This window comes from Lonchura striata, chromosome 14 (assembly GCF_046129695.1).
Source record: "Lonchura striata isolate bLonStr1 chromosome 14, bLonStr1.mat, whole genome shotgun sequence".
Classification (NCBI taxonomy): domain Eukaryota; kingdom Metazoa; phylum Chordata; class Aves; order Passeriformes; family Estrildidae; genus Lonchura; species Lonchura striata.
The window spans coordinates 6,062,079-6,086,061 of NC_134616.1; the positions used below are offsets into that span (position 1 = coordinate 6,062,079).

Sequence of the window (23,983 nt, forward strand, 5' to 3'; positions counted from 1 at the left end):
CATATGATACAAAAGAAAAGTCCCTTAAATACAAAATAACCAGCTCTAAGTGAGCATCACCTGGTGCTGAGCTCTGCCACCAGAGTTATATATTAATATTCCACCTGTACAAGTATTTATAGATAGAAAAAAAAGAAACACTTTAAAAAAATATCAGGAGAAAATTCACTCCCCCACATGTTAGTTATATTTTTATATATATATATAAAATACATATATATAAAAACACAGAGGCTGACTTGTGCTTTTCTTTTTTACCAAAAGACAGACAATTATGGCCAAACTGACACTGGGGGTCCGTAGCTCATGGGTCGTGTTGCCTTCCTGTTGGAACGACATCTGGGAATTTGGGTCCCTGCCTGAATGGAGAAACCAGGTCATCTGCTGGGTGCTGACAGCTCCAGTGAACAGTTCCTTCACGAAGAGAAGGGGTGGAAAGGGGAACGGGTGTCTCTGCAGGGAGCTGGTGGCCATGGGCCATGTGTAGCTGCCCAAAGAGGGGTGAATCCCAAACAATTGCCCCTGCTGCCATCCCTCCTCCCTCTCTGGGTACAGCCCTCAACACTGAGCGCAGCACAGGGGAGCTGGTCTGGGGAGTCTCTCCCCACCTTGATGTCTTTTTCCAGGCATTGCCCCTTCCCACCCAGGTGCAGCTGCTCCAGGGCTCCAGCAATGCCCTGCCCCATGCAAATAACGGCTTGGCTGGTTGGGGATGGCTTTGGCTTGGAGCGTGATCCATCCACCCCTCCTCTCAGTGACATCCAGGGCAGAGAGAGGGCTTTTAGCCAAGGAAGAGCAAGGCACAGGAGTACAAGGCTGCTTCTTCCATGAACTCAGCACCAATGCTGCAACAGGCTCCATCTTCCCCTCGACAGGGGTTGGCACCTCTGTATCTGTAGACAGCCCTCTCCTCCCAGAACTGCAGCCTCTTCCACCACCACACAGTGACTCCCTGGCTGTCCCCACCGGGTGACACCACACACACAGTCCCCCCTCGCTGCCCACCCTCCACTTCTCAACCCCGCACTGCGACCTGCGGACACGGCCCTGTTTTCGCTCCTCCCACCTCTCTCCACGCTCCTTCACCCCTGCTGCTGCTCCTGGCAAGTGTGGGGGCCCCGGCTCCTGCCACAGGCTGCATTCAGGGCTCACCCCATGGCCACTCCTTCCTTCTGCTCTCCCACCTCTCCAGCGGGACACCATGGCTTCCCCTCTGCAGCCACCCTGCCCCGCAGCACCTGGGCCGTGGCACGGGACTGCCCAGCCCGGGGTGAAAGGACATTTATAAATATATGCCTCTGTCTGCCCCTCCACAGGCACTGCACCACACCATGCTTCTTCCTGCTGAGAGCCCCAGGCTGCATCCAATGGCAAGTCCATGTCTGAAAGGACAGAGCATCTTCTTGCTGCCTCAGATCTTTGTCTCGGGGCCAGTGGGACTCAGCGCTGGGAAAGAGTCTCGGATCCTCGCCAGCTCCATGGCACAGAGGTGGCCAAAGACCCTGTTATACCACTCGGGAGACCGGCCCCTGGAGGAGGGAAGAGGCAGGAGGGGGTGAGCGGGCAGGAGAGACCCTGGCAGTATCAGGGAGCAGCACATCCTGCTGCTCCATCCCCGCCCCGAGGCTCCCGTTACCTGAGGTCAGCCCTGCAGATGTGGGTCACCCGGGAGCGGCCCATGGCGCCGGGCTCGATGAGGTACTGGGACGTCAGCACGATGGCCTTGACACCTCCCTCCAGTGGCACCTTGTCGTGCTCCACCGAGAGGGAGCTGAGCAGGCAGGCTCCCCGCGGCAGGTCCGTGCGCCAGCGCCTGCGGCAGAGCAGCGGTCACCGCGTGCCCACCGCGGGCACCACACGGCCCGGGAAAGGGGAAAGGAGGAGGAGATGGGGCTGGAGGGACGTGCCCAGCTGAGCCCAGACCCGCCGGGTCCCACCACGCTCACCGGAGCACCATGCAGTCCCTGCGCGGGTGCGGAGCCATGCTGTCCGTCACGTAGTGGTACAGCTCCATGTCCTTGTCCAGCGCCTCCACCACCCTGCTCTGCAGCAGGTCCTCGTCCCACAGGTGACGCTCCCGCAGCACCCGGTGCAGCACCGTGGCAGGAGGGGCCTCCACATCCGTGGAGACCTTCCACAGGCGCAGAGGGTGCCCGTCCCCAACCTGAGGGGACGAGGTGAGGGTCGCACAGACTGTCCCACAGGACCCCAGTGCTACCCCCTGAGCAGCTTCACTGATGGCTCCCACTGCCACAGAGCACCACAGTCCCATCTGCTGGACCTGCTCTGGCAGCTGGAGAGGTCCCCCCCATACACATTTCCCTGCACGTTCTCTCCACACGGTGGCATTTACCTTTTTGCAGGACAGCTCCGTGTTCAGGGGCCCCGGCGTGCTCAGCCACCCCTTGAATTTCTCTGATGACTCTTTCAGCAGGTTCTGGACACTCTGCTCAAAGTAGGAGTGTAAATGCTTGCTCTCCCCCTGGCACACCAAGTCAGCCAGGGGGTGGGGATAAGCATCTGCAGCCATATAGGAGCTGCTCAGCTGCAGCAAGATGTCATGGGAGACCTGCAAGCCAAAAGCACACAGATGTTCAGTAAGAGAGATCCTGTGGGGACTTTGTGAGTGGTCCTGTACACACATAGAATCATAACTCATTCCCCAGGGAGTGGGGAGGATGGACATGCAGCCTGCACCACCTCCTGCCCCAGGACATAGCTGGGCTTGGCTCCAGGGTGAATGGCTTGTGGCTGCTGTCCCACTGAGGAAAGGATGCTCTCAGCTTGCCCCAGGACCAGCACCTGCCAGCAAGGTCAAACCTCCCACAGGCAGCGCTGGGCTGGGACACCTTGCCACCCACCTGGAAGAGCTTCTTGCAGTCGCTGATCATGTGGGAGAGCCCCTGCGTGGCAGCCATGTTCTCACTGAGGTCCTTCTGGTCCGGCTTCCCCATGGTGCCCCTCTTGTGTATGGCCCTGTGGGCGATCAGGCAGTGCTGGCACCAGTGGGCACCTCTAGACCCCCTCACTTGTGTCACAGAGCAGAGCCAACAGCCCCCCAGTGTCTCACCCTTCCCTGCTGGACCCCTCCCACAGCAGGCAGAGAAGGAGCACTGGGGATCTGGGGCTCAGCCAGCCCTTACCTGGGCGATGTGCTTTCCTTCTTGGACACGTTGAGGTGGAAGATGGAAGGAGCCAGGCACACAGCCAGGTTCCCGGCCGTCATCTGGTTCTCCTCAGCCGAGGCGATGTCGCTCAGGAAGTAGAGCAGGGTCTGCAGCACCTCCCGGTTCTCGTCCGGCATGAGGATGATGGCGGCCTGCACCGCCTGCAGCCGCTGCTCCTTGGACACGACTGCGGCCACGGGGCAGTGTCAGCGGGGCGTCCCCACGGCCACCACCCATCCCCTCCTCCCCAAAGCCCCCCAGCTGCCCCCAGCCCTGCCCTTACACTGGTAGATCTGCAGGAAGGTGTCGGTCAGCTTGCTGGTGAAGATGGGCTCGGGCAGGTCGCGGAAGTATTGCTTCAGCAGGTCGGCCACGTCGTACGCCGACTGCCCCGAGTAGTCGACGTTGTCGGGGCTGGTCTCGTTCATGTGCCGCAGCGCCTGGATCCGGGACTTCACCCCGGACTTGCGGAAAATGCCAACCTGCCAGAGCAGAGCGAGGTGAGCGGGCACCGGCCTGGGGGCACCTGTGGGACAGGCAAAGGCACTGCCTCCCCAGAGGGATCATCCCTGAACCCACAGGAGACACTGAGTGAGGGACAGCCACGGGTGTGCTGCTGGGTTCCCACGGACAATCCCACCCTCCCCCTTCAGCACACACAGAGGTGAACAACAGCACCCCTAAAGCTTTTTATTTCCCCCCAATCCCAGTGCTGCTTCCCAGCAGCCGCAGCCTCACCTGGTCCAGGCACTGGCTGCGCAAGTAGCGCATGGCCTGCTGGATGCTCTGGGGCAGGGGCTGCCCCGTCCGCTGCACGTTGACAATGGGTGGCACCCCAAAAACCATCTTGTCCCTGTAGTCAGGGACTTTACTCCGCTTCATGAACTTGGGGACAGTCCTGCAGGGTGGGACAGAGAGACATCAGTGCAATGATCAGCACCCCCCTCACAGAGAGAGCAGGAGCCTGGGAACAAACACACACACACACACATTTCTGCAGTATTTGGACTACAAGCAAGGCAGCTTCCCAGCAGGAATGGCAGCACCTTTTATTCAGCTAAAACATTTACATACTTGGCTATGAAAAGAAACCACTGTCCCACTCTCTTATGCTGCTGCAGCACTTTTAATGCCCCACAAACACCTGCAGCCCCCACAGTGGCAGATGATGCCAGGAGCCCCCTGGAAGCCAGGCTGATGCCAGTATCCTGGCACTCAGCTCTGGCTCACACTTGTCTGAGCAGACAGGCCTTGGTTTAGCTCTTCCCCCTCCACACCCTGAAGCTGCCCCAAGCTGGGGACACAGCACGAGCTGCAGTCTTTGGGCCCCATCCTGGTCCCCCTCGCCCCAGCTCACCACGTCCAGGCCTGCTTGTGGGGCACGGAGTACTTCTCCATGATGGCTGTGAGCCGGAGCAGGGAGCACTTCTGGAGCAGGTTGAGCTGGGCCGATGACTGGCGGTTGATCTCCAGCGAGGCCGAGTTCAGGCTGGGCCGGTGCGAGTTCTGGAAGCTGTGCCAACGCAGCTTTCTGGGGACACACGGGACATTCCCAGCTAAGGAAACCCCCACTGCTCTCCGCTCCTTCATGGTTACTGCCACATCACCCTCTGGCACCAGCCGAACTTGGGGAGCAAAGCCAGAGAACTCGGCACCAGCCGTAGCTCTGCGGGGAGAGCCCCAGGGAACACTGGCACAGGGGAGGCACCTGCCCGCTGCGTTCACACTTGTTATTCGTTATGAAAAACCTTTTAATCACGGGTCTGTGCAGGCAGACAGGGCTGGCAGCGGTGTCGGTGTTGAAGTGCTGGCAGCGGTGTCCTGCAGCCAGCAGAGCGCACCAGCGCCCCGCGCTGCGCTCCCCTGCCCGCACCCGCGCCGGAGCGCTCCCCTCCCTGCGCCCGCTCCTGCCTTCCCGGGAAAAGGAGATCATCCAGCCCCGAGGACGGGATCGGGCGCTGCTCCCCAGCCCCACGGGCTGTGCCCCCCTCCCTGCTGCAGCAGCCCCGTCCCTGGGAGTGTTCACGGCCGGGCTGGACGGGGTTTGGAGCGATACGGTCTAGTGGAAAGTGTCCTTGCCCATAGCAATGGGGTAACGAGATTGTCTCTACGGTCCCTTCCCACCCAAACCACCTCGCGATTCGGTGATACCTGCAGGGTCTTGTGAGAGATGCTCCCACCCCCGAATCCCGGCGCTCCCGTGTCTCGATCTCTTCAGCCTCGTTGAGGGAGTTCCCAGTGCTACCAAAGTCACTGGCAGAGGTGCCAACATCCGACATGGACTGTTCTTCGAAATGCAGGTTGGAGGGTTCCCCTCCCGAGTCCGACTCCTCCTCATCCTCCTCTTCCTCGCCCCCTACCTCCCCATCCAGGCCAGGGGAGACGGCTTTACACCAGAGCTCCACCTTCTGCTGCAGCCCCCACACGTGCTGCAGGATGTCGTCGAGGTTCTCGTAGGTGACCTCCCCGTCCTTGCAGAAATCCTCGCTGCTGCCGAAGTCCGGCACGTTGTCGTAGACGCTGACGCGGCTGCCCAGGGAGCTGCAGGAGCCCCGGCGCCGGCGGGCGAAGCCCCTGGGGGACGCCGAGCCCTCGGCGCTGCTGCTGCTGCCGCCCCTGCCCAGCCCCACGGCCGCGCTCCCCGCGTTCCAGCGGGAGCTGCCGGCCAGGGGACACAAGCTCTCGATGGACAGGGATTTGGGGAAGGTGCCGGGCTTGTGGTCACAGGGGATATAGACCAGGCAATCGCCGTGGCGAGCCCGGCGCTGGCACTCGGCGGCAGCCCAGGCACCGCCGGCGGCAGTGGCTGTGTCTGCGTCGTAATCCTCCAGGTAAACTCCACCGCGTTTGGGGTCTGAGCTGCCCTTGGTGCCCCCGGGGCCGAGCAGGCGGTTAGTCCTGTATGATACCGAGAAGAAGTGTTTTTTGCTGTGGAAAGGGGCAGGTGTCCCTCTTTTAGAGGAGTTGGTCCTGGCGGCCGCGAGGTCCCCATCGCTCTTCAGAGAGCCCCATCCCGGTGGCAGAGTGGCGCTGCTGCGCGGAGCCACCCTCCTGTCTGGGCTGGGTTTCTCCTTGTCCTTCCTCCGCAGGGACTCGATCCTCTTCAGGAAGCTTCGAGACCGGCGCTTCTTCAGCTTCTCCTTGGAGCCCTCTCCCTGGCCCGGGGGCTGCTCCGGCGCAGAACCCTCGCTCTGGCTGCAGCTGGAGGCGGTGGCAGCGGCACGGAGAGGGGACGGGGGCTCGGATGGCATGGCCGCGGTGCAGCCCGTGCCACCCACGCTGCCCACACTGCCCGTGCTGTGCAGGGACGTGGCCTCGGGGTTGGTGCTGAGGTCCGTGAGGACGCTCTCGTGGCTGGACACCGGGCGCATGGTGCAGCTCAGGGCCTCTGAGCCCTGGGACAGGATGTCGGCGGACCCCACCCGTGACCACCTTTTGCTGTCCCTCTGGAAGGTCCACCGGCTGCTGATGGCACACTGCTCTTCCTCCTCAGAGTCTTCATTCTGTGGGCAGATGGGAACAGGGGATGATCAATCAGTTGGAGCCGAGGAGGGTCAGCACATCCCCACACCTCAGTGGGGCATGGCACCAGCATGGCCCCAGGTGGGGAGGAGAGCAGCACGGTCACTCTTTAAACCAGCTCGGGACCCCTTTGGCAGTGCAGGCCTCCAGGAGCCACTCTGTGCCCAGGGCAATCCCAGAGCTCACCAGGACATTGTTCCATCATCGAGCAGATGATCCCCTGCACCCTCAGCCCCTCACCTGCCTCGAGCAGCCAGGACGTACCTGTTTACGCTGAAAGTGAACATCCAGCTTCATGGAGGCACAGGTGTTCAGGGTCATCAGCCTCCTGCAAGAAACAGAGTGGCTTTACCCTGGTCCCAGCCCTGATGCAGTCACAGGGAAGGCTTTCGCTTCTTTTGATTTTCCTCCCTTAAAGCCTTGGCTGTGCATGTCGCCTGTCACCCATTGCTTTGGGTCCACGGTCAGAGGGACCCAACAAGGGGACAATGCCAGCAATGTTCCCTGATCTGAACAACTGAGTCCTCACTGCAAGGGGAGTGACAGTGCTGGAGCGGGCTGTGACCCCAGCCAAGGTCAAGGCAAGCCCATCACCCCATCAGGCACCCCCTGAGCCCACCACCCCCTCAGCCTGGGCCGCTCTCTTTGTCTGTGCCACATCCCTGTGCTGATTCCATGTGAGGGGGGAGTCAAGGGAGCATTACCTGCACAGGGATTTGAGGGAATCCTGGTCCAGGAAGCTGTGGTCCTTCTTCACAGCACTGATGTCAAGAGGGAATGATGACTCTGGGGAAGGAAGCGAGATCTTCAGCTCCGTCAGGGCAAAGGCCAGCAGTGGGCATGGGAAGAGAAGGAGAGGCTGGAGTGGCTGGAGATGACCTGGAGGTGGTGCATGCCCAGCATCCCTGGGCACAGCTCTTCCCAGGTACGTTAGGTGAGGGTGATAAGGTGCCCAAGGGCCTCAGTTCAGTTCCCTGCTCATCCCTGTGCAGAGACACCTCTGCTGGGATTGTGCATGTGGGACCTGGGCCCTCAGCCCCAAGGGTCTCAATCCATCTGTTCATGAAGCCATGGAGTGTGATCACCACGGGAAGGGAAACAGAGGGAAACACTTGGAGGATGTGGGAGGTTCTGTGGAGAGTGGCTGGAGAAGGGCTGGTTGATTCAGACTGCAGCAGCAGCACCGCTCCTCACTGCCCAGCTGTGAGCCCTGTCTGGGGCCAGCACCTGGGGCTGGCTATCCCATCAGGAACCCGGCCTGTCCTTGCACGTGGGTCTGCCCCCCAGAATAGGCACTGGCAGCAGACAGGCTGCTCACGAAGCCATCACCGGGGAGCTGGTGCTGCAGGGGAAGTGCCCGGTGAACAATGGCCCCGCTTCCCGCTATTGTCCGGCCGGCCGGGCCGGCTGCAGCCGCCGCTCCTCGCAGCAGCCGGACCAGGATCCCCCCGTGGCCCAGGAAAACACAGCTGAGCCTGAGGCCAGAGCCACCACCACAGCCACCCTGCCAAAACAGCTCTTCTCCAGGCAGGGCTCTGTGAGTGCTCAGGAAGGACAGGCTGGAGCAGGGCAGGGGTTGTGGGAGTGGGGAGGGACAGAAGCAGGAAGAACATGCTGGCTCTTCACATTACCTACACTGGCTGCCCCTATGCTCCCACCCACGGCAAACACTCCCTGAACCACTTCAGAGCTGATGGCTCTCCAAAGCCTGGCTGCCCTTGGCCAAAGCAGCCGCCCCAGGATTCCTCAGAGCCCTGCCTGAAGGGGAAAAGTTCAGGAATGCAGGGAAGTTAACTGGCTGGTTCTCCAGGCCGTGGCCAAGGGCTCCAAGTGTAACAAACAATCATATAATCAGTGAACAATCCCCTCTGTCCCCTCCTCTCCCTGGAGCTGTGGGCGCTGTCCCTGCAGCCCCTCTTGGAATCTGGAAGAGATAGAGGCTCTGAGCAGGCACAGAGCAGGGTCAGAGGCAGGAGGCAGCTCTCACCTTCATACAGCTGGGCATACTGGGGGAATCCCGCTGCCCGGAGCCAGTCACAGGCTTTCTTGGCTTCAATTTCTGTAAGAAAGCAAACAACCAGCCTGAGCATCCTGCCAGCAGCAGCAACACCCTGAGAACACAGCCCACGTCCCAGAGCCCTGACACCAAGCTCGTGCTCCATGTGCACAGAGCAGAGGAGATGTGTGGCTGCAGAGCCAGGGGTCCCACCAGCAGCAGGGTCCTGGGCAGACAGAGCTCAGCTGCAGCTCTCTGCCAGCACTGGGCTAAGAGCAGGAGGTGACAGTGATGCCACCTGAAGGACGGGGATACAAGACTTAGTTTTAACCTTCTGATGAAACATTTTGTTTCTGAACCCACCAAACCAAACACCGTTCTTGACCAGGCAGGAGAGGAAGATCTTTCTTTGTAATCATCAGTTCAGAGCTTGCCAAAGCTCAGCGCTGATCACTTCTGCAAACATCCCCAAGCAAAGGCTGCCAAAGGAGCCCTTCCTCCCCACCTCCTTCCCACCACCCAGCCCTCTCCCCCTCTTCTTTCAAGCTGGTTTTCGTCCCAGTCAGCACTAAATCCCTGGTGGGATTCTTCACTCCTCGCCCAGCTGGTTCCCACCCCTCACACAGGGATCACCATTGCCCAGATGAGCCCATTCAGCAGCCAGCAGTATTTCCTGGGAAACTCTTCCAGTTTAGAGTAACTGAGGGAAAACAGCCCAGAGCTCCCACAGCCACAACAAGTCATTGCCAAGTGTCAGCACCCATCAGCCCGATGACATTTCTGCTGCTGAGGGTGACAACATTTGACCTCAAGGGTAGAAAATGCCTTGGCAGCCTCAGGGTCTGATCTGTCCCTCCTGGAAGGAGCACCCAGAACAGAATGGACTGAGGCCAGACACACCCAGCACTGGAATACCCTGATTCCATCCCATCCGCCCACTGCCTCAGCCCAGAGCTCTGGCTGCAGTCTGCATTCTCAATTCCAAACTACAGAAGCAAAAAAAAAAAAAAAATGCTCCAAATAAGCAGCTCAGTTCAGGACAGGACTAAGCCAAAGCCCTGAGCCCAAATACTTGGCAAGTTTTGGGAAGAAATTTTGGCATGAACATCTGGATCTGGGTCCAAACCGCACAGCTGTCATTAACCATGCCATGAGTCCTGCCAAAACCCGGGGCTGACCCCTCCTGCCCCCTCCAGGGCTCAGACCCAGCAATCCCAGTGGAAACTGGGATAGACCCTGGAGATATCCTGGGTCAACTGGTCCATGTGGAGCACCACATCCCTGCCAAAGAACCCAACACCCCGTGGGGAGGGCACCCCATGGCTGCATCTGTCCAGCAGGAGGGCACCAAGACTGGTGGTCCCTGGGAACGCTCTCTGGCCATGCCAGCTCTGGAAGCAGATCCCTCCCACACTCCTGGAGTGGGCAGGACCCAGGGACAGGCATTTCCCACAGCCCCTGCCAGTTCCCACTCCTGCCCGACTCTGCTCCCAGTGGGAATTCCACGGGGCCAATCCCAGCCAGCGACCGCAGCTCCGTGTGCCCCAAGCCCTGAGCAGAACCACAGAACCACGGATCTCCCACCTGTGCCATGGATCCTGTCCCAGGGATGGCTCTGGCGGCGGGCAGCAGGAGCAGGGCCATGGCTGAGCTTACCCCTGCCCGCAGCGGGGCTCAGCTGGCACCAGAGCATGGCCGGGCACTGACTGGGGCCACACCAGAGCCTGGTGACCCCCAGCGTGACCACGGCCACCCCGCCAGGCCGGGAGCAGCCAGGGCTGCAGCAGGATGCTCTGTGCAGGACCGGGCTCGTCGTCGTGGTGGAAATGCGGAGTCAGAACACGACATTTCCTTCCCTTGGCCCCCGCCCCCAGCACGGGCTGGCAGGGGGCCAGGGCCCCAAACCTCCACCTCTCCTCTCCAGGAGCCAAGTCCCGGGCTCTGCCCGCTGTGGCAAGTCCTGCATCCCCACAGAGCCCCTCAAACAGGGAGAAGCCCCCCTAGAGCAGGGGAATGTTTGACCAGCCCAGGCTGAGCCCTCCTCATGTAGAAGTGCTGTCACAGAAAAGGTTTCCAAGTGTCCTGTCCCAGAGGGAGCCAGCAGCCAGCTTCCTCCTCCTCCCGCCCTTCCCATGGACGTGCTTTCCCAGGGAAGTGCAGGAAAGGCCGGGCAGGCAAACACTCCTGCCGTGGGGCATGGCCGGACGCTGGGCACAGGGTCACCCACCCCAGCCGTGTTCCCAGCCCTCCCTGTCACCTCTCAGGAGCCTCACTGTCGGGCAGGGTGATGGCACCTGAGCCCAGGGATTGCTGCCAGAGACCCTCTGCCCTCCCCCAGCTCAGCCTGAGCCCCAGGCAGCAGCCACAGAGATGGGTTCCCAACAGCTCCAGGTGCCAGGATTCTCTGATGTGTAATGCAAGCTCATCAAGCACTACACCCACCCTCAGCAGGGCACAAACAGGGTCTCCTTGCTTCCACTGGTTGGAAAACAATTTCCAGGAGCTTATAGCAACTCAATATCTTTGAGATCTGTGGTTTAAACGGTGCAGAAATCATCTCACTCCAGTTGTATAGCAGGAGGAGCAGGCAGAGAGTACAGGCAGAGTCCATGCATCCCTGAGAAACAAGGGGATAAATCCCACCAGCTTCCTGACTGCAGGCAGGGAAGGGAGACCAGCAGCCCCATTATGGAAGCTCTCCATGGGTGATGAGCCCTCAGGAAATGCCTGGACAACCCTATGGGGGAAACCAGCACCAACACCTTCAGTGGAAAAAGCTCCTAATGGTGCACAATCCCATGAGCCACCAGAGAATCCTCCCCCAGCAAAGCCTCTGCCCTTGTCCAGCAGCTGTTGAGGCTGGATGGTGTTTCCCAAGGAAAAGGTTTCCACAGGAGCTCTCTCTCTGCTCTGCAAGGGGCAGAGACTGTAACCCAAGTGCCACCTTGATCCATCAGAAATGCCCTGAGTGGGTCCAGCCCCACCAGCCTGACCTCCCAACACCCCCAGGAATGGGGTGGAAATCAAAAATGAAGGAAGACAAGACGTTCCCGTTGTTCCAGAAGAAAAGGATGAAAACCAACACTGAAGTGCAGAAAAAAGGACAAAGTTCCCCAATCCCCTTCTTGCAGTCACTGCACTGTGGCATTTCCCTGGGACAGTCACTGGTGACTCCAGCAGGAACGGCTCCTGGCTGTGGGTGTCTGGAGCCTGATAGCTCTCTCTCAAATGCTTTTGGTGTTCCTTCCACCCCACCCTGGCCTGGAACAGGCGTGGACCAGGAAAAAAGGGAAAAGCCCAGGACATTCCATAAAAGCTCTAAAATAAGCAGCCTGGCGCACTGGAGGCCAGCAGAATTACAGGCAGGAAGGCCACTTCCCAGAACCCCAGCTCTGCACTTTCACTTTAACAATCAAAACTGACAAGAAGTCCCAGGACAGGCTCTCAGCTTCCCACAGCAAGGTTCCAAATCCCCATAAAACGTCCCACACAGCCAATTAGTGTGTGAGGAGAAAACCCCGCCACAAAATCGCTCGCTCGTTACCTCATGGAAAGCTGGAAGCAGCTGCCTGGCACTGCGGGGGGAGCTTCAACCCCAGCACCAAGGGGAGAAAATTGCTCTTTTTTCTTTCGTGTTGGTGTGATTTCTTTCCATCCTGCCTGAAAGTAAAACTGCCTACAACAGGGACTTTCCTTCCCAGCTATAAGCAGAAGTTTCTTGCCTACTTTTTATAGGAATGACAGAAAGTCCCAACAGCTCTCCTGAACCAGGGAGATGTGCCTTCACTGCCTGAGAACACGAGGAGCTGAAGCAGGTGTCCCATGGGAAAGGTGCATCCTACTCATGCCAAAGGTACCAGGGAGAGAGGGACTGACTCTGCCTGGAGAAATCAGAGCTGGCTTCCTGAGCAGGGCATCTCTCCCACAGCAGCAAAGGGCAAACCCCAGACCCTGCCAGGGGGCTTTGAGGAAGCCCCCACAGTGCCCTCCCAGCACTGGGCATAGCTGGAACTCACTGCCCACCCAGCCAGGCTCCTGAGGCAGGAGGCACACAGAGCTTCACGCAGCCATGGCATCTGCCAGCCAAGGGCAGCTCCTGCTTCCAGCTGCCAGCTCCACTCAGCAAAGCACAGAGATTTTGGAGCTGCCAGCACAGACATGGACAGGGCACATGGACAGGAATGAGGAATGCTCTTGGATGTTCTCCCAGACACGGCGCATTTCCATAATTAACCTTCACACAGTAAATAGGTCTCACGAGCTTTGGGAACTGTTCCTTGCTATGTCACCGATCAGGAATTGCTCAAATGCCTCCTTCACCTCCAGCCCTGAAGTGTCTCTCCGAGGTCATCGCTCAATGGGGACAGCACCTGGAGGGGGGGATGGCAGCAAAGCCCTCTGCCACCCTGCTCCTATCCCAGAGCAGCTGCTGGGAACATGAACACGAGGGACATGCAGAGGTAAAAACGATCCTAGAGGTTGCACAAGGATTGCTGGATGGTGTCTGTGAGTACTGGCTGGTACAACCCAGACAGGAACACGGGGCAGGGAGACTGTAGCTGTTGGGTGTCTGGATCAGATCTGGATCATAGTCCATGCAGGCTGGGCACAGAGACCCCCCAGCAGCACCATCAGAGCCCCCCAGAGCACTCCCCCACCTTATCTCTGCCCACTCATCCCTCCGTTGGGCTCCAGGGCTGTGTGTGACCACCCTTATCAGCTGAATGTGGCAGCTCTCATTTCCTCCCCTCAAACGAACCCAACAGCAGCCTCAGGTCTGGTTTATTCTGTTCCAAAACCCCAACTAGGCCTTCACACCCACAGTGTGCAGAGCTTTGTGCTGCACAAGGCAGGAACGCGGCCACCAGGAAACCGAGGTGATGCTGCAGCACCGTCCACACCAAAGCACCTGGGAGAGCAGCTGGGCCCAGCCTGCACAGGGAACACCTCTGCTTCCACAAACATCACTCAGAACAACCTAAATTCGGGGTTGCAGCCAGTGTTTTCTTTAATAAAGATGAGAAGGAAGAGCTGAAGCAGATATATTAGCCACAAAATAATTATGTGTAGGACTATGGAATCATGGAATGGTATAAGCTCAGAAAGCCATTTCAGATCATCGAGTCCAGCACTGCCAAGGCCACCACTAACCCGAGTCCCTTCCTCACACCAAAACGTCCTCACAGACCCCACAGGGCAGGGCTGAACAGGGGACAGCCACACTCAGGGGCACCAGAAGGACTGAGTGCTCTGGGACGTGCCATCTGATGGACACTGGCAGCAGGATGCAGTGGGGTGGCAGAGACCAAGTCAGCGTCCCCTGGCACTGCTGTGATGGCTACAGGAGTGTCCTACAGCATATTACAGATCCCTGCTCCCCCAGGCAGCTGCTCAGAGTCCTGCAGCCCCTTTGGCCCACAGGACACCTCCTCCCAGCAGCTCCAGAGCACTCGGGAGCCGGAGCTCTGCGGCAGCCCGGGGGTTGCACGTCCCACTGCTCGGGCTGCAGCTGCACAGCAGATGTCTGGGGAGAACAAGGGATGGGAAAAGAGAAGAACAGAAACAAAGGCCAGGAAGGTGAGGACCCTGAGGATCCTTGTCTCCCCCACCTGCATTTCTGCAGCTGCTGTAACCCCAAAGGAGCAACAGAGAGGGCAGGACTGTCACACTGTGCCAGGAGAACACAGCAGCAACCTGAGGGCAAGCCCAGCATGGAGGGAACCTGGGTTTCCATCTTTGAAAAGGCAATGGCAAAGCAAATTCAGAGCAGAGAGAGTCCCTGGCTCCAGCCCACCCTGTGCACCACTCCAAGAAGGTCTATCAGGGCCTCTCTGTTGGATCTAGGCTTGGGGTGAAGTTTCTTCCTTCTCTTTGGTGTTTGCTGAAGCCAGAAAGAAAAATCCATAAGAGAATCCCAGAATAGTTTGGGTCAGAAGGGACCTTAGAGATCATCTCATTCTGACCCTCTGCCATGGGCAGGGACACCTTCTACTACCTCAGGCTGCTCCAAGACGCATCCAACCTGGCCTAGAACAGTCATGAGGCATCCACAAGGAGCAAGATGAAAACAGCTACTTGTATGCTGAAGAAAATGAATCCATCTTGCCCATCCTGTAGCCCACCCTTTCTAAACCTGCACCGTTTTCCTGTTGGCCATCCCATGGATCTCACACGCACTTTGTTTGGACAAGTGGACGCCGTTGCTCTGAGGGCAGCCAGCGGAGCTTTGGTGTCCAACACCCACCACAGGTACCAGCCAGGCTGCACCTCCCAATGAGGAGACATCACATTTCACTTTTCTCTACATTGACAACAGCAAAAGTCCAGTTTTCACCACCTGTAAGAGCGTTAAACCCAGCATGGACTGAGGTCAACACCCGGACTACTGCACGAGACCCAACACCAGCCACCACCAAAGGCCAAGGAAGGCCAAGCCAAAGGAAAACACCAACAGCTCTACTAAAAAAACAGAATCAGCAGCAGCTCTGGCTCTGCAGGGAGCTCTCAGCTCCAATCACCCACTGGAGCATTTGTATCTCCCAAGGATGTGACCTGCTGCAGCTGCTCTCCTGCTTTCCATGCTGAGGAATGACCCCCAGCTCCAATGCCAAATCCAGGCACTAAAGAACAGTTACTTCCTTAATACACAAGGGAATTCCCTCCTACTTTTATGCATTTATTTAGAATAAACACATGTGTTACCAGAGGAACCCATGGAGCAGAATTCCCTTGCGGTCTTGCTGCAGCTTTTTCCATGTTGTACAGAATCACAAACCCACTCTGCTGCTGGCTGAAGAATGCTCAGGCTCCAGCAGCTTTGGTGGGAGCCCTCCATGTCCCCAGGGACAGAGAGTCCAAACCAGCTGTCACACCCAGCCAGTGGCCACTGCCACAGCCCTGGCATGGGCACGAGCCCTTGCAGGAAGGAACAAGCACTGAATTCCCAGCAGAGGCATGAATGGTTACTTTAGGGCTCTTTTCTTCCCTTTTGCAATACAAAAATAACCCCAAATCGAGTATTTCCCAGCTCAGCACAAAATCCTTCCTCCTTCCCCAGTGGACTCAGCTTTGTTTTATCGACTGGTCCCTGCTGCCCAGGGGAAGTAGGGGTGCCAGCATGTGCTCCTTCCTAAACTTCTGAAATCCCATCCCACATCAGAAAGATCTGCAAAATTCAGGAGTTTAACCCCAAGGAGTCCTGGATGTGCAGCCGAGCACAAGGCCCCCCTCAGCCCACAGGGATGCAGGCTCAGAACCCCTGTCCATGCAGGGAGCCCTCCAGGCACTGCCACACATCAGGGCATAACCCAAACTCCAAGCTTCAAAATGCAGCCAAGGGACATTTCTCAGGGGGACACAGGTCTGTGTGCCCAGAGGAAGGACTCACAGCTCTCTCCCATCAGGATCCCCTTCTGCTGCACCCCACACCCACTGGCACCTCTTGGCATCACCCACCACAGTTTTGGGGACATTTCCACCTCCACCCCACAGCTCCAAACCCCGCTCTTTACTCATTCCTGCTCCTGAAAACTGCTTTTAAATCAGTGAACTGGTGTCAGCAGGTGATGCCACATCCCAGAGTGCAGCTGGCACCAGCACCATCGCAGCCCTGCCAGGGCTGGGCTCACACGACAGATTTTGGCTCGGGGAACAATCGGAGATCAGGAGGAGCTGGCACACGGCGCTCCCACCGGCCTGGCTGCCTCTGGCAGAAATAAACCCAAATATTGCCAGGGCTGAAGGTCTCTTCTGCCTGCTGCCCCTCCAGGGGGGAGCAGAGGGGGAAGGAGAAGCTCCTGGCGGTGTGACTGAGGCCAGCCCGTTCTCTGTCACTGCCACCGCCCCTCCCATCCCTGCCCCTCTCAGCCGCATCCCCGGCCCCGCAGGGCACGGGGCTCCTGCGCATCCCGCTGCAGCCCCGCTCCGGGCACGGGAGAAAAGCTAGAGGAAAATCTGGTTTTCGAGAAAAGATTAAAAAAAAAACCAACAAAAACAAACCAACTACTTTACAACAATACAAGCGACACCTCTGAGCCCTGCCCTCGCCCCTCTGTGTAAGAGCCAGAGCAAACCGCCCTGCTGCACAGGAAACGCTGCTTCCAAGAAATCTCTAACAAGAAAAAAGGTCATTTTACAGTCTTTCCCACCTCCCCCGAGAGCGTTTGCTGTCTTCAGCCTCCCATCCAAACACAGAGCCGGGACACGAGCAGACTCACCATGGCAGGAGCTGTTAATCCCGGCTTTGTTCATTGGAACCCGTGGCATAAATGCAGAAAAAAATATCAGCATGACCCCCAGCCTCCTTCACGCCCTCCTCGGCCACCCAGCACCGTCCACCGGCGGCAAGAGACCTTCCCACAGGCACTCCATGGCAGAGCTGCAGTTTTCCCCCCGGCAGGGCTGTGCCGAGCCGAGCCGAGCCGAGCCGACGTGTCCCCGCCGCCCCGGCAAACAGGACATCCCGGCCCCGCAGGGCTGAGCGCCACGGCGGGGGTGGGAGCGGCGGGGAGGCTCCATCCGGTACCGCTCCCAGCCCCGCCGTCCTGCCCCGCACGGCTCCGTCCGGCACGGCACGGCACGGCACGGCACGGCACTGCACGGCACCGTCCTGCCCGGCACGGCATCATCCTGCCCGGCACGGCACCGTCCTGCCCGGTACGGCATCGTCCTGCCCGGCACGGCACGGCACCGTCCTGCCCGGCACGGCATTGTCCTGCCCGGCACGGCATCGTCCTGCCCGGTACGTCACGGCATCGTCCTGCCCGGCACGGCACCGTCCTGCCCGGCATGGCACGGCACCGTCCTGCCCGGCACAGCACCGTCCTGCCCGGCACAGCACGACACTGTCCTGCCCGGCACGGCACGGCACTGTCCTGCCCGGCACAGCACGACACTGTCCTGCCCGGCACGGCATGGCACTGTCCTGCCCGGCACAGCACGGCACCGTCCTGCCCGGCACGGCACCGTCCTGCCCGGCATGGCACGGCACCGTCCTGCCCGGTACAGCACCCTGGTGCTGCCAGGCGAGCCGCAGCTTTCCATGCCAAGCACGGTGCTGGATCCAGGCGCTGGGAGTGGGGCCGCTGGGGAGTCTGAGCTGCCTGGCAGGACACCGGGATCGAGGAGAGGGACGGACACCCCCAAACCCGCTCTCATCATCAGACATCAGCCACGCAAACCACTGGCCCTGAGCCTCGGCTGAGGCTCCTCCGGGAGCAGGAGCTGCCGGCAGGTTCTGTGTGCCAGGGATGGGAAAAGTGACAGCCAAGGCTGGGCTGGCGTAAATTTCCCAGTCCCTCAAGGTACCAAAGAGGACTAAAAGCTAAAAAAGATGGTTCAGGGACACGAACAGCAGTGCCTGCAATCTGAGATATCTGGAATAAATCACCCAATTCCCTACAAATTTCAGGTTTGTGCTGAACCCAGTGTGCTTCACCTGCCTTGGGAATGTTTCTTGCCCGTGCAGCAGGAGTTGGCTCAACTCTCAGCCCAAAGCAGAGGGGTCAGCACGGTACAAGCAAGAAGCTGTGGCTGACACAGGATTAGTCTCTGCAATGAAAACCACATTCCCTGTGCCTGCACTCCCCAAACCAGAGCTTTGGTATAAATAATTTCCAGAATGAGCTGAGCATCATCTCACCTCGTTTCTGATTCCCGGTGAGAAACACCATAGATCTCTCATGCCTATCCAGGGATACAGCATTGGAAAACATCCCAGCCACCCTCAGCTCACACCTGGTAGGTCAGACCCTGCAGATCCAGGTCCCAGAGGGGACCCCAGCTTGTCAGACCTCGCTGTCCGACAGGCTGTGACAGCGATGGAAGCTCAGGCAACAGGCCCAATACCATCCCAAAAACACGGGGGGCAGTGAAACCTGCAGAGAGGGGTGGAAACACAGCAGGACATCAGGTGTAGGGAGGTCACTGAGTCAAACAGGAGCACATGGTCTACCCTTTCTTCATCTCCCAACTGCAATGAAATGATGTTGGGGCTGGAGTCGAAACTCAAGGCTTCCATCCTTTACGGAGCTAGCAGAAGATGCCAGGACAACAGGACGATGGCATTTTGAAGAAATCTTAAAGGATGTCACAGTTTTCCAAAGAGATAAAGGAACATTTCAAAAAAATACAGAAGTCAGGGAATATTATAAAACAGGATGAAAAACCTGGCCTCAAGCAATACTAGAGAATCTTACACTGGTCTGACAGACAAGATGCTGAATCCCAATGGAAGACCAATCATGGGAATGGCAGAGTCAGCTTACATGGTACCATCCATCTGCCTCCCACCAGAGAATCCAGCACAGCCAGGTCTGTCTGTGCCCCTTCCCACAGCCAAGCCCACCCTGCACCCAGGCATAGACCAAAACCAGGCCCTTTATGTGAAAAGCATTTCTGAGGAGCCAAGGCAAGTAAAGCCTTGTGGGAGGGACACAGAGGAGAGCCATGGATCAGGAAGGATCCAAGGATGCATGAAGGGATCTGGGCTGCTCTGTGGCTAAAAGACAATTCCAAATCCAAGACCTTTGCTGTAAGCAATGCTTCTCAAACATGGTTCAAACAACTCTTGAGTTTGGTTAATTAACCAAGCACTTCCCGTCCTTCTGAGGGATTTACAGGCACAGGAGCTCACACCCCTGGCACAGCTACTCCGGCTCGCGGGAAGTTGTGACGCCGAGCACACCGGAGCCAGAGCGGTGGCTGCCGACAGCAGGGTCAGGAGCAGAGGAACAGCTCCTGGGGTCAGGAGAAGGAGAAGCCCTTGCTGAAGGGGTCAGCAGGCAGCAGGAAGCCCCAATTCCACACATCAGCCGCTTGCAGTAGGAAGCAGAGGCCAGTTACTGGCAGAGCAGTGCCTTTGGCAGGAATGGGCATGTTTGTTCCAGCTTCCCTTCCATGTGAAAGCCCCTCTGTAAGGAAAAGATTTGTCACAGCAAGGCCCACTTGGGGTTTTTTATCTGGGCCTGACTGCACAACAGCCTCGCTGGTGCTCACAGCTGGACATGGTGAGGATGGGGCTGCTCGTGGGTGACTGATCCCCTCCTGATGGAGGGCTGGTGCCAGGGCTGGCAAAGGCTGTTCAGAGCTTCCCAGGGGTGATACTAAGAACACTTTGCCCTCAAGACAGCCATTCTGGGATAGCCACTGCTTTCACACAGGGAGGAACCATCCCAGCCAAACCCCCACCACAGCAGCTGTGCATGGCAGGGGAGCCATCCCTAGCATGTCCTTCAGAACAACACTCCAAAATGCTCATCAGCAGTGTGCAGCAGTTGCCTCACTGGTGATTCTGAGGAAGCAAAGCTCTCTCCCAAGTGCTGCTCATTGATGTGTTTGCAGTCAATCAATCAGCTCACACCCTTCTAGAACTTTATCCATCTAATTTTATGGGTAATGTTTCACTAATATGTGAGTTTTCAGGAGGGACCCAAAGCCCCAGCACACCTCAGCATCTTCGGGGATGAGCAGCACCTGCCCGCAGCCCCATCCAAGAGAGCTCGTGCCTTGATTTGCCAAAATCCCATTCCCAGTGCCTGGGCCCGTGGCTGCTCACCCAACAGTGTCTCACTGAGAGCCACAGCCATGCCCACATGGCCAGCCACGCTCTGGTGCCCTGCCTGGCACGTGAGAGGTGCCACTGACCCGTGACCATCACACACAAGGACTCGCTGCTCTTCCCGCTGGCTGCTCGCCGAGTGCTTCATTCCCAGAGTGGCACAAGGTCCCTGCAGGCTGAGAGCACCAAGTGGGGCTGCAGGAGCTCATCTTTGCTCTCCTTGGTCTCCAGGGCATTCCCAGAAAGAAAGGTGGGATCTGGTTTCTCCTCCCCCTTCCACTGTAAAATACCCCCATGCCAATCCCCACCCAGGACTTTGGCAGAGATGGAGATGAGCTGAAGGGGAGCTGGAAAAACAGGGAAAGCACTGACAAAGCCACCAGTGCATCACTCTGTGCCACGATGGGCTGAGGAGCCTGGCCAAGAAACACAAATGCTCAATAATCCACGGAACCCAGTCTTACACAACATCCTCCGTGCTGCCAGGAGCCCTTCACGGCTTAGTCCCTGCTCAAGGAGGAGCATAGAGCAGGTAAATCCCAGGTGAAGCAGCTGGGCAGGTGACTGGCTCTGCCAGCACAGCCAGAGAACAGCCCAAGAGCAGCCAAGCTCTCTGTGGGCACTGGCAGTAAGGAGAGACTGGGATCTCTGAGGATTTGAGCTCCATCCTGAGCCAGCACTGAGCACTCAGGGGGATGTGGCCCTGCCAAGACAGATGTTCTTAACTCACAAAGTTTCCTTTTGTCCTCAGAGACCACTGATAAAATATCAGTGAACCTTATCAAACACCAATCGTTGAGACTCCTGACTTTGCTATCTGTGTCTTCTCCAAACACTGTGTCCAAAGAAACAGAGACAAGCTCAGGCTCCTTCCCCAGGACCCTGCCTGGGGGACCCCAGCCCAACACTCAAAGCAAAAATTGACACCCAAAGCAGGGAGAGAGCAGGGCAGGAAGGAAAAGCGTCAAGCTACGAGCTGAGCCAAGGGTCCAGCGCTGCTTCCTGCCACGGTTCTGCAGAGAGCTTCATTAATGAGCCAACAGCTGCAGCTCCCCAGCCTCTAACAGTGTTCACAGAAACAAAAAGTTAATTAAAAAACAATCCCTGCTGCTCGAGCAGGTGGGAAGGCCGTGGAGAGCAGCAGAAGAGAGGCACCCTCAGAGTGTGGCTGCGGCACGGCGGCCATGCCCGAGCTGCAGGGACAGCGTGATCCCCACCACAGCTTCCTCGGTCAGAGGAAGAGCTTTGGGCACACCCAGCTCCTCTCAAAGCAGGCTGCCGGTGGGGAAGGACGATCCACCCAAAATTCAGCAGGTCCCAGCCTGTTCCTGCTGCACGTCCCTGCACCCGGGATCCTGCAGAACCCAGAGCAGCCGGACACGCGCCCAAGGTCAGGCTGGCAGCCCCGTGCCCAGGAGGGACATCAGGCACAAAACTGCAGCTCACCAACAAACTCTGACTGTTACCACTTCTTCAATCCCACACCACCACAGGGATCACAGAATCACTGGCTCTTGGAACTACAGGATGGTTTTGTTTGGAAGGGACCTTTCAGCTCATCCAGTTCCAACCCTGCCATAGGCAGGGACACCTTCCACCAGACCAGGTTACTCCAAACCTCACTCAACCCAGCTTTGAAGACTTCCAGGGATTGGGCAGCCACAGCTTCTCTGGGCAACCTGTGCCAGGGCCTCACCACCCTCACAGGAAAAAATTTCTACAAGTGCCTCAGCAGCACCTGAGGGTCACCTCTGATCCCTCTCTTTGGACACTAAGAAAAGATATTTTATATTTAAACTACATGCTGCTTCTTTTGTGCTGGGAACTGTCCTCACCACACCAACCAGCACCACCTCATTTTATTTACCCCCTGTTCCCTGCTTCCTGCCATGCACACACCATCCATCAGAGCGGTGTCACCTCCGTGCCTGGCCCAGCACACAACCAGCCCAGTTTGCAAACCCAGGCAGCACCCCACCAGCTCGCTGCCTTTAACCTGAGGCGGCCCAGGTGCTCTCAGAGGCTGCCCAGAGAGCTCCAGTGCTCCCAGTCCAGCCACTGGGACCAGCGCTCCTCTGATCCGGAGCAGAGCGACACCCCAGCGCTGCCGGGGCCTGGAGCCAAGGCAAAACAATGGGAGCCATTTACAGGGCAGGAAGCTGCATCTGCTGGATGAAACGCTATCTTCAAACAAGACGTGTTTGGATAACTCCAGTTTCATAACTCGCCTCTTCCGATGTTAGGAAATCACGGTAATAAAAAGAAAACAAAATGGGGGAGAAGAAATTTGGCACCGGGAGCATCGGGGGGCAGCTCGAGCCTGGGGGAGCCCAGCCTGGGGTATTGGGGTCTGGCTGCAGCCAGGATCAAGGTCTGATCAAATATCCCCGGGGAAAGAGTTAAATCTGCACTACCCAGCCCAAGGGTAGTGAATGTTGATGATCTGGTGCAGTACCACCTTGGCCTGTTTGGCTTTTCAGTGGCAACCAAAGCCATGCTGGGGGAGGGAAGACAGCCCCACCAAGCACAGGATGCGGGGTTCAGCAGCTCTTATCTTCATCATCTTAAAGATAACGGAAGGCACGGCCTGAAAGCACCCTCGACACCCCGTGGATGCCAGCTCAGCCTCAGCAGCACTGTGGGGGCACACAAAGGACCCCGAGGGACCCCGCTCCTCGCCCTGCTGTGACAGCCAGCCCGGCCAGCAGCTGCCACCTCCTTAATTCGGGACAAGGAGCCAAAAGTTGAGGTCACCCGGCTCGGCTGCAGACCCTCCCCAGCACCCACCTCCCCTCCCCACCCTCGCCAGGCCAAATATAAATTTGCTTACAGGAAATGCCTTAAAGAAAAGGCACCTCCCTGCGTCCCGAAGAATGCCCAGAAAATAAACTGTCTCTGGACAAGAAGGAAATGGCTTTTTTTTTTTTTTTTTAAATCACATTACAAAGCAGGTTTAACCCTTTCAGTCGCTGCTGCATATGCAGTCCCTGTGTGCCTCAGGCCTCAGGGAATCTCAAGGTGTCTGGATTCCAGATTGGTGATCTGAGAAAAGCTTATCTGTGGCATCACCAGATCCTGAAAAAAATGCCACAAAATCCAGAATCTAAACACAAACTCTCTGTCTGGCAAGCAAAGCAGGGGATCCCCAAAAGGGGCTTGTTGCTGGGGACCCACTCTTGATCTCAGCAAAGCTCTGGCTCTGTTCCCAGAGCCGCTGGGCAGAACGGGAACTTGCACAGCTGCTGGCATTGCTGGAGCTCCTGCACTGCAGCCAGGGGGGCAGGGGGCTGCACCTGTGTCCCCCTCCCCACCCAGACCCTTTCCACAAGAACCCTGAGCGGGGTGTGTCACTCACCCCCCCTCCAGGGGTCCCTCAGGGGCCGTGCTGGGATCTCCAGCAGATGGAAATGTGGCTCCTGAGCTTCTTGTGGAGCAGGGATGGGGTACCCCGGCCCCCTGCAGCCCCCCCAGCCCCATAGTGCAGCTGCTCCAGCCCAGCAGGGACACACGTGGAGGCTTAGGAAGCACAAATGCTGCCTTCACACCAACGTCCTGACACCAGGCACAAGAAAGCAAAAAGAGAAGAAATACAGGAAATCCAGGAGGTGGAGAAGCAGCTGCCTCCAGCAGTCAGTCAAGGACAGAGCAAAGCCAACAGCCCCGTGTGGAGAGCAGAGAGCTTGCTCTCCCCAGGCCCTCCACCATGGGACAGCACAATAAATAAAACAATAAATAAGCTCA

The 23,983-nt window shown here is 57.9% G+C and overlaps 1 protein-coding gene across 2 annotated transcripts in view; it reads right to left on the reverse strand.

Annotated features, from left to right (window-relative positions):
• Nucleotides 1-1,038: 1,038 nt before the first annotated feature.
• The window catches only part of STARD8 (StAR related lipid transfer domain containing 8), a 39,438-nt gene continuing 16,493 nt past the window's right edge, over nt 1,039-23,983 (reverse strand). Inside the window, exons 1-14 of one of the 2 annotated variants that reach the window (XM_021548419.2) lie at nt 10,270-10,463; nt 8,677-8,748; nt 7,394-7,475; nt 6,954-7,017; nt 5,319-6,670; nt 4,525-4,698; nt 3,906-4,065; nt 3,451-3,649; nt 3,144-3,354; nt 2,862-2,976; nt 2,354-2,569; nt 1,947-2,164; nt 1,637-1,813; nt 1,039-1,529 (exon numbers count right to left, since the gene is read on the reverse strand). In XM_021548419.2, coding sequence (XP_021404094.2) covers nt 1,412-1,529; nt 1,637-1,813; nt 1,947-2,164; nt 2,354-2,569; nt 2,862-2,976; nt 3,144-3,354; nt 3,451-3,649; nt 3,906-4,065; nt 4,525-4,698; nt 5,319-6,670; nt 6,954-7,017; nt 7,394-7,475; nt 8,677-8,748; nt 10,270-10,378 — 3,267 coding nt within the window. In that variant the 5' untranslated portion in view covers nt 10,379-10,463 and the 3' untranslated portion in view covers nt 1,039-1,411. Of the gene's footprint in view, nt 1,530-1,636; nt 1,814-1,946; nt 2,165-2,353; nt 2,570-2,861; nt 2,977-3,143; nt 3,355-3,450; nt 3,650-3,905; nt 4,066-4,524; nt 4,699-5,318; nt 6,671-6,953; nt 7,018-7,393; nt 7,476-8,676; nt 8,749-10,269; nt 10,464-23,983 lie in introns of those variants that run through there. The other variant, XM_021548421.2, reaches the window with a different exon arrangement.